At 40.8% G+C, this 16,410-nt stretch overlaps 1 protein-coding gene across 5 annotated transcripts in view; it reads right to left on the bottom strand.

The window, feature by feature from the left end:
- Positions 1-15,731, bottom strand: part of TXLNB (taxilin beta) — a 55,887-nt gene extending 40,156 nt beyond the window's left edge. For 3 of the 5 annotated variants that reach the window (XM_070073497.1, XM_070073496.1, XM_017345398.3), the window contains exons 1-3: positions 15,512-15,707; positions 12,510-12,946; positions 3,515-3,606 (exon numbers count right to left, since the gene is read on the bottom strand). In XM_070073497.1, the coding sequence (XP_069929598.1) occupies positions 3,515-3,606; positions 12,510-12,945 (528 nt within the window). In that variant the 5' untranslated portion in view covers position 12,946; positions 15,512-15,707. Of the gene's footprint in view, positions 1-3,514; positions 3,607-12,505; positions 12,947-15,511 lie in introns of all 5 variants that reach the window. The other 2 variants (XM_070073495.1, XM_070073494.1) reach the window with 2 other exon arrangements.
- Between the last annotated feature and the right edge of the window lie 679 nt (positions 15,732-16,410).

The raw sequence follows: 16,410 nt of genomic DNA, 5'->3' as shown, positions 1-16,410 counted from the left end.
CAGGCAGAGTGGACAGTGAGAGAGAGAGACAGAGAGAAAGGTCTTCCTTTGCCATTGGTTCACCCTCCAATGGCCGCCGCGGCCGGCGCGTTGCGGCCGGCGCACCGCGCTGATCCGATGGCAGGAGCCAGGAGCCAGGTGCTTTTCCTGGTCTCCCATGGGGTGCAGGGCCCAAGTACTTGGGCCATCCTCCACTGCACTCCCTGGCCACAGCAGAGGGCTGGCCTGGAAGAGGGGCAACCGGGACAGAATCCGGCGCCCCGACCGGGACTAGAACCCAGTGTGCCGGCGCCGCTAGGCGGAGGATTAGCCTAGTGAGCCGCGGCGCCGGCCGCATTTCTACCATTCTTTTGTAAAACAGTATGGCCATAGAGTTTAAAAGCCAAAAAGCACTCATCCTGTTTGATTTAGTAATCTTACATCTGAACCCTTTTCTTAAAATCGTGAAAAACAAGAAGAAACAATTCTGACATGTGATAATGTTCAATGCGGCGTATTTAGTAAAGCAAAACAGTGGGCAGAATCTAAATGTTCTCAAATTAGTGAATCAATAGAGTCATTTAATGGAAAATGACACAAGTTTTACAAAATATAGCCATGAAGACTATAAAACACATGGGAAAGTGCCTGTCACATGAGCCAAGAAAACCAGATATCAACTTATAAGTACCCTCTGATGGTGATTATAGTAAAACAGATCTCTGTATGCATAGCAGAACTGGAAAGGAGCACCCATAAAACAAAGTTTGTGTTTTAGATGCTGGTGTTAGAGATATTTTTGTTTGTTTTGTGCATTCAGCATTCTTGTATCATCATGATGTGTTTTGTGTGATTAAGAAGTATTGTTGGAAGGGTTAAGCAATCAGCCAGTCAGGATTTCTGAATTTGTGTCTGTTGCGTGACCATTCAGTATGACAGGATGTCAGGGTTGAATGCAGGAAAGAACAAAAAGGAATTACAGGACCAAGTCAGAGTGAAAAACAAAGAGAGCAAGTCACTCACTAAACTCTACTCCCTCAGTAGGGATGAGGGGTTTGTGGTTGTAGAGGCTCTTTTCAAAAGTCAAGAGAATTGGGTCCAAAGACTCAGGGAGGCCTGAAGTTTAAACTTCTTTAGCTGAGAGGTAAATCTGTGGTGGTGGTGGCACTGGCACTGGCACTGTTTAACCTACTACCTGGAGGTGTTCTTCGGTTGTGTATGGTATTCAGTTTAATTCTTCAGTCACTGCTTCTCCAAAGGAAATACGTGAAAATTTAAAAGATACGTTTATTGATTTACTTACTTCTTTTGTTGGGAGGAGGGGCAGGAAGGAAGAGAGAGAGGAGACCAAGAGTGAGTGAGAGCCAGTAAGCTCCCATCTGCTGATTCATTACCCAAATGCCTGCAACAACCAGGGCTGGGCCAGTCCAGGGTTGGGAGGTTGGAACTCAGTCTGTGTCTGTCATGTGAATGGCAGGAACCCAAGTACTGTAGACATCACTTCTGCTTCCAGTGTTTGCATTAGCAGGAAGCTAAACTCAGGAGGCAGAGCTGGGAATGGATTCAGTCACTCCAGTGTGGGATGCTGGTGTCCTGCTCGGCATCTTAAGCACTAGGCTAAATGCCTATACCTGGAGAAAAAATGTTTTTAAAGAAAGAAGTAGGGGCTGGCTCTGTGGTGTAGTGGGTAAAGCAGCCGCCTGCTGTGCCGGCATCCCATATGGGTGCCGGTTCGAGTCCCAGCTGTTCTACTTCTGATCCAACTCTCTGCTGTGGCCTGGGAAAGCAGTGAATGATGGCCCAAGTCCTTGGGTGCCTGCACCCATGTGGGAGACCTGGAAGAAGCTTGTGGCTCCTGGCTTCAAATCGGCCCAGCTCTGGTCACTGCGGCCAGTTGGGAAGTAAACCAGTGGATGGAAGACCGACCTCCCTCCCTCCCTCCCTCTCTCTCTCTCTCTCTCTCTCTCTGCCTCTCTGTAACTCTGCCTTCAAACAAATAAATCTTTTAAAAAAAGAAAAGAAAGAAGCAGAAGGATCAATGCTGTGGCACAGTGGGCTAAGCCTCTGCTTGTGGCACCAGCATCCCAAGTGGGTGCCAGTTCATGTCCCGGCTGCTCCACTTCCAATCCAGCTCCTCTAATGCTGCCTGAGAAAGCAGCACAGGATGGCCCAAGTGCTTGGGCCCCTGCACCCACGTGGGAGACTTGGAAGAAGCTCCTGGCTTCAGATTGGCCCAGCTACCATCATTGGCGGTAATTTGGGGAGTGAACCAGTGGATGGAAGACCTTTCTGTCTCTCCCTCTCTCTGTTACTCTACTCTGCCTCTCAGATAAATAAATAAAATCTTAATTAAAAAAAAAAAAACACAAAGAAGCAGAAATAAAAAGAGAAGCACACTGTCTAGCTTTACTAGAGAGGATGCCACATCTCTGCTGTGGGTCCCGTAATCTGTAGAGGTAGTGCACAGACCTTAGAGGTTGCTGTTTTCACTTCATCTTATCATTTGCTGTGTTTTTGAAGGTAAATTGAAAGTTAGTGAGACACGGGCCTCACTATAGCCTCTCCTTTCTGCAACTGGCCAATTCTAGAGTGCTGGTGGAGGGAAAATCCCCTTCAAATACTTTGATGACTGGGAGTAGCTTTCTTGATCCCCATGGACCTAACTTAGGAAAGGGCTACAGAGAACCTAGAACCTGGCACAACACAGTCCATTTGGGAAGAGAGAAGATTGTAGATCAAAGACAATAAAAACAGAAATAGGCCAGACCAGAGGAGAATGGGCCATCAGCTGAGGAGTGGCATTAATTCACTCCCCTGCTGCCTGCTCTGTGTACCCTTCACAACACAAGAACTGAAGGGAAGTTTCAAGATTTGTTTTTTCCAACATATTTCTGTTTTATTGCAAAGCTGAAAAGAAAAATATCCATAATTTTCCATTATCTATAGCTTTTTCTACCATTCCCAAAACTATACAGATAGTTGAAAGTGGTGTAGACTACAATTCTACCCTGTTTATTTCTTTTGCTGTTTTTTTTTTTTCCCCTTAAGATTTATTTATTTGAGAGGCAGAGTTACAAACAGAGAGAGGGAGAGACAGAAAGAGAGGTGTTTGATCTGCTGGTTCACTTCTCAGTGGCTATAACGGCTGGAGCTGGGCCGATTCAAACCTGAGGAGCCAGGAGCTTCTTTGGGGTCTCCCACATGGGTGCAGGGGCTCAAGTACTCAAGCCGTCTTTCACAACCTTTCCAGGCCACTAGCACGGAGCTGGATTAGAAGAGTAGCAGCCAGGACATGAGTTGGCACCCATATGGGATGCCGGTGCTGCAGGCAGAGGCCTATCCTACTACACCACAGGCACCAGCCCAGCTTTTATTTTTCTTAAAAATGTCTCCTTTCATGAATTCTAGCTTTGGCTTGTTTGAACTAACCAACTATGGTCCATAATGATGCACATGAAAAACTACCAGCCTCCTTTCTTCAGCTCTGACCAGAACCTGGTTCTTTCTGACAAAAAGAGCTAATCAAAGAGCTTACCAATTCAGCATACTTCTTAAATAAAAACTCAAGCTTTTCTTCAGGTGTTTGCAACTTGTTCAGATGTTGCATTAGCAGGTTGGCTTCTTTGCCTTAAAAAAAGAAAAAGAAAGACATTACAAAAAGAGTAAGTGTTGAACTTGCAATCAGTTGATATGGGCTAGAATCTGAGATTAGACCACTTCTTAGCTACTACCAGCCTTAGCCAAGAGACTAACCGATTTGAGCCTCAGATATGATTTTTTGGAATCATATTTATTTGGCAGACAGAAGGAATGAGCAAAAGAGAGCTGAGATCCACTATTTCAGCCTCTGAATGTCCATGGTGGCTAGGGCTGAGCCAGGCTAAAGCCAGGAGCCTGGACTTCAATCCAGGTCTTCCATGTGGGTGACAAGATCTCAACTGCTTGAGTCAGTACTGCTGATTCCCAGAGTGTGCATTAAAAGGAACTTGGAGTCAGGTACCAGAGCCAGGAATCAAACCAAGGCACTCCGATGTGACATGCAGTTATCCTAACTTACGTTTTAATGACTGAGTGAAATGCCCACTCTTCTGCTACATCTTAAATCCCATCTGTTCATAACTGTTCAATGGGAAGCCTCAAGTCCCGCCCCCACCCCCACCCCCCATTTTTCTTCCATTTGTTTTCTTCAGATCAAAAGGACCAATTGGCCTTTCTGAGTTGCCGGAAGTCTAGTCCTCCAGCAACCCTTATGTTGAGCCCTAGGAGAACATCTGAGGCTTACATTTATCACTAAATACCTTTCCAAACAGTTCAATTAAGGTAGATCATTTTCCCTACCCTCAACTATCTGTGACAACCACTCTGTCTAACTACATTTGGAAGGTCAAGAGCCATGCAACAGCATCCATGTTTCCTGATACAAATCTGCTGCAGAGTACTTCCAACTTTGACAACTCCCCCCTCCCCAAGAACAGACATTTCCCCTTGGCCAGAATATTTGCTTTTATACTGGAGAGGCAGATATTTCATGAAATCAGGGCTGCTGGATGAAAGAGGGCATGGAGAGATACTTGTACTGAAATATTATTCATTTTTAACCTGAAATTTGAGTTTTACTAGACATCCTCTATCTTTATTTGCCAAATTTGGCAACTACATGGAATCAAGGAACTGTCAAAGAGTATCAAGACTAACAGAATGATTTTATAGATTAATTAGCCAAGGTCCCGGAAAAACCTCAAATTACATAATTAGTGTTGGCCGAGCCAAGACTTGACTCCAAGGTTAGTCTGTTTGTTTTAAATCACTAATTGATGCCAGGGAAATCTAGAGAAATAGAAGGAAACTTTTTTGAAAAAAAAAAAAAAAAAAAGACCTCATTCCCCAGTTAGTTTTGTCTGTTTTTGTGCAGTGAGTCAGTTCAGAGCAGAGACATGGTCTAAGACATGGGAGAAGATGGGTATGGGTGGGGACCCTCCAGGTTCACTCATTATCTCCTGTGGCTTGAAGGGCTGCCCTGTGCAGTTGATAATCACTGCTGCCCCAGCGCTGCCAGGCTTGTGCTTCAGGTTATTCCGTTAGCAGCAGGGTTGGATTTATGTTGGTCAGGCCATCCTTTAACTCTTGTCTTCTGTCCAAGGAAGGTGACCACGTAAAGACAATTGTCCTGAGTAAGAGTGCCACCTATTAAAGGCAAGAGACCAGTCATACTGTTGTTTGGTTTTGGCCCAGGACTCAGCAAGTGTGCTTTGCCCGTGGCAGGTGCTCAGTGAATGTCCATACTAATAGAATAAAATAAAGCCAGATGGCACAAACTGGTATTATGTGAATCAAGTGAATGCTTACCTAGAAACAAGTTTATGATCACCTAGAGGAAAGTCAGACTTACTCTCACCTGTGACATGTAATGCAGGACACTTTCAGCATTAAAAGAAAATCATGGCTTGTTTTATTTAGGGGCGATAGAAGCAGTTGAATTGAGTCCAGTGGTTCTTGCTTTCTTCCCACTTAAGAATATTCACACTTTTGTTTTCTGCAACTGTGAGTAAAGGGTTTTGTTTTTTCATCATCACGTTTTCTGAGATCTCTTTCTACTCTACTATTCTGTGATTTAGTATTGAAGATTAACACTCATATGCATCAATGTATTTTAAAAAATTGTTTCTTCCTTCAACAAAAAAATCTAAGAAATTAGAGTCAAGCATGTGCAGAATTTCTAAATAATTGACATCAGAATCTTGAGTTTTTAAATTTCACTGGTTTTCTTCGCCTAGGGGACTGTGTGGGATAATCACAGAGGAGTATAGACAAGAGACTGGCTCATCTTCTAAAAAAGGCTATGATTAAGTCTCCATGGAAATGGGGTTATTTGGTGACAATGTCAGACCCAAGAGGAACAAGCAAACTTAATCCAGGGACATTTTGTTGGAATAAATCACTTTCATTTTCCCTAATGTGTCATTCCAAGCTTCAATTCTTCCCCATTAAAATCTGGGGAAGACATGTTGTGGGCATATGGTCACCACACTGCAAAATGCTCAGTTTGGTAGGAAGTCTACTAGAAAATCAAACCACCTATGCAGCAAGAACATATGACTGTGCTCACTGGCACAGTTATATTGGAATATGAATGAATTATCTTTATATCAATGAAATTAAAAGTCTTAAATTAAGACAACTAAACTAGCTATAGAAATGTGGACTAGGATTTTTATTAAACTTTCAGCATAGTAATGATTGTTTATTCTAAGTTTAGGGTAACAATTTATGCAGATTTTACAGGTTTAAAACTATGCTTTTTACACTCTCCCAAGATTATTTTTTAAGACTTAAGGGCTAAAATTGGGTCTTAAATGTACACTTTTATGCCTCTCAACCGCATTATAGATTTCCATGAGCTGTAATAGGTGCTAAAGCAGTAAAGACTGTGAATGTCCCTTTTCTGACGTTAGGCCTAGATTAATATTTCAGTGTTAATTTTATTTCTTTTTTTTGAAATGTAACTTAAAGATAGAGATTGTGAGGAAAGTGATCCTTGAGCGTATATAGATATTGTCTAAGGAAAGTAAGATTCATGTATGTGGAGAATAAAAGAATTATGTAGTTACATTCACATTAGACTAAGGATAGGAGGCCTAGGTTCTAGAACTGATGTACCTTGACTAGTTAAATAATGTTGTTTTGCAGACTTTTTAGTTCTTTGACCTCAGTTTCCTTGTCTATGAAATAAGTGAATTGACTAAATTGATTCTGAGTTCAGACTTTAATATCTGGTGATGTTATAACTGAAATAGCTTTAATCATTTTTAGCTTGATTTAGATAGCAACAGAGACACAAAAGCAACATCATTTGGATGGTAAATTTGTCGTCTGGAGTGTGTTTTTGGTCCACTTTGTAGTTTATGAAGCATATCTTCCCCCTCAGTATCATCTCTTAAGTCACAGCTTTTGTTCTTTTCACTTGGTTCTAATGTCACTACAGTTTTGAAAATGCTACCCTGCCTGTGTTTTCTAGTCGTATTGTTTTCCATTTGGCTGGCATTTTACCTCTTGTGTTTTAGTGACCTTGTTATATTTGTAATTAGAACTTTGGCCTCTTATTCAGTTTTGGAGTGGACCTGGACTTCTTACTTGATCAACCAATGATGGTTTTAAACTATTAGCGATTGGAAAAAAATAGGAGAAAGGGCAGTGCAGTATTCATGTGCACATTACCTAGCCTGAGCAGAAGTGAGTACTGATCATTTTTGCCCAAGACATTTTTATTTCCTCTTCCATTTGCCTCTCTAATCCTTCCATTCTATTCTGAATCTGGCCTAAGTTCTAGCTTCTGGGCAAATCTACCCATGAATCTTTAAGCCTCTTGTGATTCCTATTTCTGTTGAAGTTCTCTGATGTCCTACCAACTCCTTCAGAAAAGTTAGCACCTTTTATCAAAGTAACAGATTATTATCCTATTAGAATAACTAGAAATCAAACGGAAATAGGTGGCAGTTCAGAGGAAGACCAAGTATAGGTGGGTGTGTGAAGACATTTGAATACCAAAGTCCTACTCAAGGGCCTCCCTGAAGGTGGAGCTAAATGTCACCTGTAACTAGAAAGACAAAATCCGTTAGCTGGGCTGTTGTAAATGCACCTCAGCTAATATGCTAATAGGGTCTGTAAACCTTTGGTCTTTCATATGAGTGACTTCAGGTCTGCTCCAAGCTTTCCTTATGACTAATCTTACAAACACTTCATGCCTTTTTTAGCAGACTCTTAAACTCCCTATGCTTTAGTTTCCCTGTCTATAAAATTAGAGGGTTGTTTAGATAGATGGTGAGCTCAGAATGGACCTGTGGATCAGCTTGGCTTTTCTTGTATGTTTACGCTTCAAACCTATAATTTCCTGTTCCATCAGTTACAACATAAATATCAGAAGGTATATTATATTTTATAATTTAACTTATTTTGTTGTGTTTATTATTATGTGGTGTTTGTACAGCCCACATAATTTTGTCAAAGAAATGGTTAATAAGGCACTTGTGAGGCTGTAGAATTGGGGTGGAGAAACACGGGGGTTACTTCAGATGTTACCAAGACATGTCAAGGCACTGCATAAGTAGAATTTGGTTTTTTGTTGTTGTTGTTACTTGCTTTTTTTTTTTTTTGGTTGAGATGCTAATGGGAAAGTGATTTTTTCAGCCAACTGCAGTTGAAAATTCTTCCCTGGCTGGTCTGGTAGATAGAGCGTTGACTGTGGGAGAACGTACATCCTTTAAAGGAAAAACAAGTCCTGTGTGCTTGGGTTGCAGAGACATTTCCCAGATATTCAAGATGTTCTGGTCCAATAAGTTTAGGAAATGATAGAAACTCTGCTCATGATATTTGAGATTTTTGGTGTATTTATATTAAAATTGAATACTATCAGTAGAGAAACTGTTTAATTTTGTCTGAAATTTCAGTGTCCCAAAGGTATAAACTCAGGAAACTTTTTCATTAGAGATTCAGAACAATTCATCATCTCAAAAATAGCAATACAACAAATAGTATCTGATAAATATAATAATCAAATATTCATCTTTGATTCAGTAAAGTCTGTGGATATATCTTCAGGAATAGGCTGAATGACTTATTAAAATTCTATTAAGGGCCCATATAGGTTCTAAAAGCAGACCACAGACAGAATTTATCTTTTCTCCATGAGGGTGGAGGAAACACTTTCTGAAGCTTCAGCTCCATTCCTTCTACAGTCTGCCTGCGTCAAAATTACCTGGGGTACCTTGGCCCCACTCCAGACCTGCCAATTCTGAATCTCTGCAGGGGCTCGGGAATAGAATTTTTTTGACAAATTCTGAATTGTATTCTAATACACAGTTAACTTTGAAAACCTCTGATCTTCACAATAGTGCAGTGCCATTTAACTGATACGTAGCCAAGAAATCTTATAATGCCCCTTGTGGATAACTGAAATAAAGTTGGTTACATGTTTATGTTAGCCTAAAAATATTGTTTTAACTCATAATGTATCTGAAATAGTGCCCTGTTCAGAAGAATATGCTAATGATGTTGAGTGGGATGGCACAGAAAGGTCATCAGCCCACACACACATAATTAGAGTGGGCCCACCAGGCACTCTGATTCATAACCATTAATTCTGTTCAAATACATTCAGTTGGAGTTTGGTAACTCTTAGATAGTTGCAGAATTAGAGAAGTAGAATTTTTTTCTTACTCTAAAATAATCATTTGGATTATTTAGTAATGGGAATATTTTTTTTTTTTTTGACAGGCAGAGTGGACAGTGAGAGAGAGAGACAGAGAGAAAGGTCTTCCTTTGCCATTGGTTCACCCTCCAATGGCCGCCGCGGCCGGCGCACTGCGCTGATCCGATGGCAGGAGCCAGGAGCCAGGTGCTTTTCCTGGTCTCCCATGGGGTGCAGGGCCCAAGCACCTGGGCCATCCTCCACTGCACTCCCTGGCCACAGCAGAGAGCTGGCCTGGAAGAGGGGCAACCGGGACAGAATCCGGCGCCCCAACCGGGACTAGAACCCGGTGTGCCGGTGCCGCTAGGCGGAGGATTAGCCTAGTGAGCCGCGGCGCCGGCCTTAGTAATGGGAATATTAATGTGAGTTATGAAATAATTTATGGAAGACCAAGTGGAAACAAATTGGTTAACTTCTGCTTGCTTTATTTTTCCCCCTCAATACAAATGGCTATGTAGAAATTTTAGGGTAATAAAGCAAAATAACTTTTGGTTAAGAACACTTGAAACTGTTCACCTCTGGGGTGAGATTTTGTGTAGCGTCTTAATGAAAACCTTAACAATGTCTAATGCAAAGGGGGTACATCTGAGGTGTTTCCATTAGAGAAGGAAAAGAACAGCTCTGTAACACAGAGCAACTTCATCATGTTTCCCAGTGTTTCAGAAATACTAGAGTGATTTCACCTTTGTACTGTGGAACTTGAAAATATTTTAAAGTATTATCTGGGTTATTTTAATCCTTTCTTATATTGATCAGATGTTACTAGAGTATGTCATTGAAGGGGCCAGTGCTGTGGCACAGCAGGTAAAAGCCGCCGCCTGCAGTGCTGGCATCCCATATGGGCACCGGTTCAAGTCCTGGTTCCTCCATTTCTGATCCAGCTCCCTGCAATGGCCTGGGAAAACAGAAGATGGCCCAAGTACATGGGACTCTACACAGATCTGGGAGACCTGGAAGAAGCTCCTGGCTTTGGGTCAGCCCTGCTCTGGCCATTGTGGCCATTTGGGGAGGGAACCAGCTCACTCGCGCACTCTCTCTCTTTCTTCCTTTTTTTTGTTTTTTTTTTTTAACTCCACCTTTCAAATAAGTAAATCTTAAAAAAAAAAAAAAAAAGTATGTCGTTTGAGTCCCTGAAAGTGTTGCAGCAATGACTTTTAGGCATCACAGTGAGAGCCTACTATGGTACAGACATGCTTTGGGGTTTATAGGTAATTTGTTGCTGGAGTCTGAACCCAGTTAATCTCCATCATCGTTTACTTTACTTCACTGCCTCCCAGAAATGAGTAAGATATGGTCACTGCCTCTTATAGAGTCTCTTTCTAGCATGGAGGCAATTTAAACAAATGATTGCTGTGGAAGATTTAATAGAGAACCAAGGAAGGTGCTGCTACTCCACTTGGGCATGCCAGGAAAAGTATCAAATTGGAGGTGGTCTTTGTAGTGAGTGTTTCAGTGAAATTCAACAGGAAAGAGAAGCAGAAGGACTTCTCTATGTGTAATATGCTTTTACTCACAGCAATAGAAACATTATTTTTCTTCTTTTGTAGTTATTGCTGGTGTTACCAATCCTCCACATGCCCTGAGAAATTTTCTTGTTTCTGTTTTTGTGCTCATCCTATCTAACAGTTAGTTTAGGAATCTACTTTTCTCTCCATACCTAAAGCTCCATGGCCAAATGACCTTTTCTTATTTATCTTGTTCACCTACCATTAATACATATTCGTTGAACCAATAAATTAATGATGGAACAAATATGTATTTTATGTGACTATTGACATTCCTTTTTTTTTTTTAGAGAGTTATGTATTTATTTGAAGGTCACAACTACAGAGAGGGAGATGGAGAGACAGAAATCATCCATCGACTACTTCACTCCCCAGGTGGCTGCAGCAGTTGATTATTAACATTCTATAATTGATACATTTCTGATGAGATATGCTTGATCAAAAATATTTAATATAGTTATAGAACAAACAACTGATCTAACTGACAATCTTGTATATGCAAATTATTCCCTTTTATATTTTGTCTAAATTTAAACTTCTTTACATTGCCTCAAATAACTTTTCCATTGATTTATTCATTCATCCTTAAAATAAATATTCACTAAGCATCTTGAATATGCCATTAACTATCCTAGGCAATAGGCATCTATCTAGTACATTGAATACATACACAATTTGTTTTCATGAAATAAAAGATCTAGTGGAGAAGATGTATATTAACCAAATAACTATATGCTATGTATACATAATATGTATAATTTCAAACATTGATAAATTCTATAAAGAAAATATGTAAGATACAATAAAACATTGGGGCTGTGATGTCAGTTGAATTGTAAGCTAAATGATGAATAGAAGTCAAGTACTCAAAGAGCTGAATTGGGAGTGGCATTATGAAACGAGCAGGGATTTCTAGGTTAAAAACACTAGGATGTACACAGGCTTTGTGAGGGGTGGAGCATGGCATATTCAAAGAAGTGAAAGAGAAGATAATGATGACTAGCTATTAGGTGGTAGTAGTAGAGGTTGTGGTAATAGGGACAGTGTTTAGGAAGGGGTAGAGTGATTTGAGATAAATCTGGAACTGATTAGGATTAGACCATTAGTTCCTTAAAGAACATATTAAGAATGTTAGTCTTCCCTTGGGTGGTCACTGATGTTGTACATAAGAGTGTTAATTCTTAAATTAACAACAGGAGTCACTGCGCACTAACTCCCCACGTAGGACCTCTGTCCTCAATGAATTGTATTATGAGAGTTAACTGTTTTCAAACAGTTTTTTTGTGTATGTGTGTGTGTGTGCAAATTGTTGAAATCTTCAGTTAGTATAGAGTTGGTCTTCGTGTTCAAAGTTAATTGAAAATGGATCTTAATGGAGAATGGGACTGGCAAGTGAAGGAGGAGGAAGAGGAGGTGTGGGAGTGTGGGTGGGAGGGAAGGTATGGTGGGAAGAATAACTATGTTCCTAAAGTTGTACTTATGAAATTTATATTCCTTAAAAAATAAGTTAAAAAAAGAAAAAATTGAGGCCCCCCCCCCAAAAAAAAGAATGTTAGTCTTTACCCTAAGGCAATGGGAAACCATTGGGACAGAGGGAAGATGGGTAATATGTTAAAAAGTTCACTTAAACTCTATTGTGGGAAAGGGGCTGGGAACAAGAGAGCCTGTGGGAAGATCTGAAGGAGATGCAAATATTAGATGTGGGTTTTAGTGGAGTTTGGAGAAAGTGCCCCTCTTAGGAATAATTCAAAGAAAAGTCATGTTAGAACATAACTACTTGCCTAATCCTTTTAGGATTTTCTTTTCCAATTTTTGCTCTTTATTGCTGATTGGCTCTTTAACTGTGGCTGGGTCTCCAGAAGCAGCAGGTTCTCTGTCAGCCTCTCCAGCGTTCTCCTCACAGTCTCCATCCTCATGGTCGGCTGCTTCTGCATTTGCAGGCTGCTCCTTGGCCTTGGGAGCTCCCTCTTTGCCCACTGTACTGGCAGCAGACCCGTATGTGTTGATGATGTCTTCCAGTTGACGGTTTAACTCTTCAGAGATGTCGTGAGTCCCCTTTTCAGGGTGCACACTTGCCTCTTGCTGTGGTGCTTGGAGTAGGGTTGGGGAATTCTGACCATCTTGCTTCTCAAGGCCATTCTGCCTAGGTGATGAAGAACTGTCCTCTGGAGGTGTGGACTGTTCTGCTGAGAGCTGTTCAGCGTGATTAATCTCCATACTGTGTGTAGTATCAAGTGGTAAGCATAGTTAGGTTTTGTGTAGTTCACTAAGTTATGTGAGCAAATTGAGCATCAACTAATTATGGTTTCTAACATAGAGTGAATGTACTTTTACAAATCATTGCTGTTACAATTAGTTAGGTAGAAACAGTGGGAAGCCATTTTTCCAGATGGAGTCATACTACTAGCATATTTATGGTTTTAGTTTTCAGTATACCTTATTATTAACATTACCAAAGTATTGTTTTTCGTGACATATTTGTCATTTGCTTAGAAGATCCAATGTTACCATTTTCTTTTATGAATATGTGTAGATTCACAATCATTGGAAGTACACAGGTATATACATTTCATATGTTTAATTTTAAGTGGTATTAGTTTTCATTCAAAGTTAAATTACTTAATACAATAGCCAATTAACTTTAAATGATTCATAACAATAATGCCCCTAACTTTATATTGACCTGTAAGTAAAGAGTTGATTAGTACAGATGGTTGGATGTAAATGAATTATTCTAGTGATTCAGGAGATATTCTTGCCTTTCTAGTATTTTCTTTTTCCCAGATGAGCAACATGTTATTAATTGTCAATCAGCAAAAATATTTTTCCTGAAATTCATTCTAGCATCATTTTTGTAATAAGACGTGGAATAAGGGAAGGTGTAAATAAACCAACCAATATGGAAACATGGTAATGCTTATAATAATAGCAATTTCTTAAATTTCTACAATAACTTTTTATTCCTCTATAAAAATCGGCTTTCTTTTAGAAGAAAGCAGATTATCACTTTCTATTCCAAGGCAAGTAACTCTAGGGAAACTTAATAATTTTTTTTTTTTTTTTTTTTTTTTTTTTTTACAGGCAGCGTGGACAGTGAGAGAGAGAGAGAGACAGAGAGAAAGGTCTTCCTTTGCCTTTGGTTCACCCTCCAGTGGCCGCTGCGACTGGCGCTGCGGCCGGCGCACCGCGCTGATCCGATGGCAGGAGCCAGGTACTTCTCCTGGTCTCCCATGGGGTGCAGGGCCCAAGCACTTGGGCCATCCTCCACTGCACTCCCTGGCCACAGCAGAGAGCTGGCCTGGAAGAGGGGCAACCGGGACAGAATCCGGCTCCCCGACCGGGACTAGAACCTGGTGTGCCGGCGCCGCTAGGCGTAGGATTACCCTAGTGAGCCATGGCGTCGGCCAATCATTTTTATTATATATCAAGTAAAAAAGCAGGGAAGGAATGAACTAGGAAAATAATGTAAGTATAACACAAGTTCTTAAGAAATGAGGAGTGAGGAACAAAGTTGTGTGGAAGATTACTGTAGGGTGTCTGGCTACTACCATTTCTAGATTTGCAATCAGTTTGTGTTAGTTCATTAAGTGATGGAACATTTTATCTGTAAATAATATTTAATGCTGATGATGCTACTTATGACCATAAAATATGGCACGATCCTCATCATTCATAGGTTTTGCTGCTATGGTCATGTGAAAGTGAGAACAAAAACATACTCTTGTATCAACGGCACAGCCCCCTTCCCTCATTCTCAGGGCAGTGGGTGTCAGATGTTTGGACACCAGCGAGAAAGGAAAAGCCAGAGCTTAGACATTGCCACCTACTTGTTGCTCTCACCAAGTACTCATTAAGTTAGAAGGAAGTTCTTTTTTTCTTTCACCAATTTTAATTCACCAATTTGATGATCAGATAATGTATGTAGTAGACAGCTTCTTTGTTTTCCTCATTGGAATCTCTTGATCTTGATCTCCACTTGTTAGGCACACTCATCTATATATAACTTATGCTTCCTCTAAACTCAAAGACACATGGCACCTGCTGTCCAGTCAGAAGTTATTTTAAGCTATTCTAAAATGAGTCATGGCATTTAGCACGTCATCCTTGGGCATTCAAGAGAATAATTTTTAAATCAAATTAAAACAGTATGTATTTAGTGACTTAAGACCATATGTGAGTTTTAAAATGTTGGGAACCCATATTAGAATCAAATCAAATCAAATCAAAATGAAAGCGAATTTCAATCAAGAATTTAAAACCGACTGTGTATGGAGTTTTACTGTGGTTAGTCTACATGCACATGTTTTGTTTGTATTTGATTTATTCTTCATTCTTCAGATGTCATTATCATTGATGTCTTTAATTCCACAAATATTCTTTAAACTCCTTTTCCACATTTACTTTAAGGCAGAATAACTGAGTCATTAACCACAGGACAACTCAATTTCTAAAAGTAGACTCAAGACAAATCAACAAGAGGAAAAAACATTGTTAGTTTTAAAGGACCCTTTTATATAAATTATTTTTATGTCAAAGAATTTAATTTTCACTTTCATCTATGTGAACTGTGTTGCCCTTTCCTCCCCTCCTCTGAGAGCATATTTCACTTGTGCTGGCAGTCCCAGCACTCACACATCCCTTCCTGAGCCACACATTTTAATTATAAATGCAACAATGGAAAGTTCTTCAACAGTTCACTGGCAGTCTCAAAGTTGCAAGTTTCGAGCACCACAAACCACTCCCTACATCTCACAGGGCTTGGGGGAGTGTTTGTCATACTTACCAGAAGGCAGGGAGCTTAAGCAGGAAGAGAAAGAGAGGAAAGCAGCAGCAAAGAGCAAGTCAGAGCGGCAGCAACAGCAGGAGAAGGCGGGCGGACTGTGTTCTTACAGGGGAGAGAGAAACCAAATACACACTCGTGCGCGCGCACACACACACACACAGGCACTGGTGGAGGCAGCAGGAGGGAGGAGGTGGGGGTGGGGAGAGGAACATCTTATGACACAGCAAGAGAGAAATCCACCCAAGCTTCAGTGGCTGTGGCCCTGGCAAATATCTGAGAAAACAGCAGTAGCTGGCAGATCTTATCAGACTCTCCACGTTTTGTTCTTCTAAAAATTTAAACTCTTAGTAGATAGCCCCTTGGCAAATACGATTTTTCACTGTTGTTCTTTTGGGCAGAGATCCGTTTTCCTTGGTTTATCTCCAGAGTGGGTTGTGGTTCATCATCTTTATTTTCCTACTTGGGGCTAGCCTAATTAGTGTCAGGTTTCATGCTGGAGGAATCCTGCAAAGCAGAAAACAAGGGCATACCGAAAAGGTGGTAGAGCCACGTTAATTCTGACGCTACAGTTGCGCTGTTTGCAAATGTGCAATAGCAGTGAAGTGAGCGTTTTGGAGCTGGGAGTAATCTTCATGTGCATGGTGACTGGCATGTCCTCAGAGAGTCCTTCCCAGGAGACTACCACATCTCGGGCCCTTAGGAAAGCAGTCTGCTTTATCTTCTTAGTGGGGTTTTCTCACCTCGCAGAGCAGCGTGTCCACCCCTTTCAAAGCCCCTGTGTGCTCCTCAATCTTCCTCAGAAAAAGAACCTCATTCCCACACACTGTAAAATGCTGTCTTACATTTACTGCCCTTTTCTTTCAGTTCCCAGGGAATGTGTTCCTACTTTTCCAAAGCAG

This window comes from Oryctolagus cuniculus, chromosome 5 (assembly GCF_964237555.1).
Source record: "Oryctolagus cuniculus chromosome 5, mOryCun1.1, whole genome shotgun sequence".
In the NCBI taxonomy this organism is placed as follows: domain Eukaryota; kingdom Metazoa; phylum Chordata; class Mammalia; order Lagomorpha; family Leporidae; genus Oryctolagus; species Oryctolagus cuniculus.
Note: the sequence above shows the minus strand (reverse complement) of the source record. Positions and strands in the feature narration are given on the sequence as shown.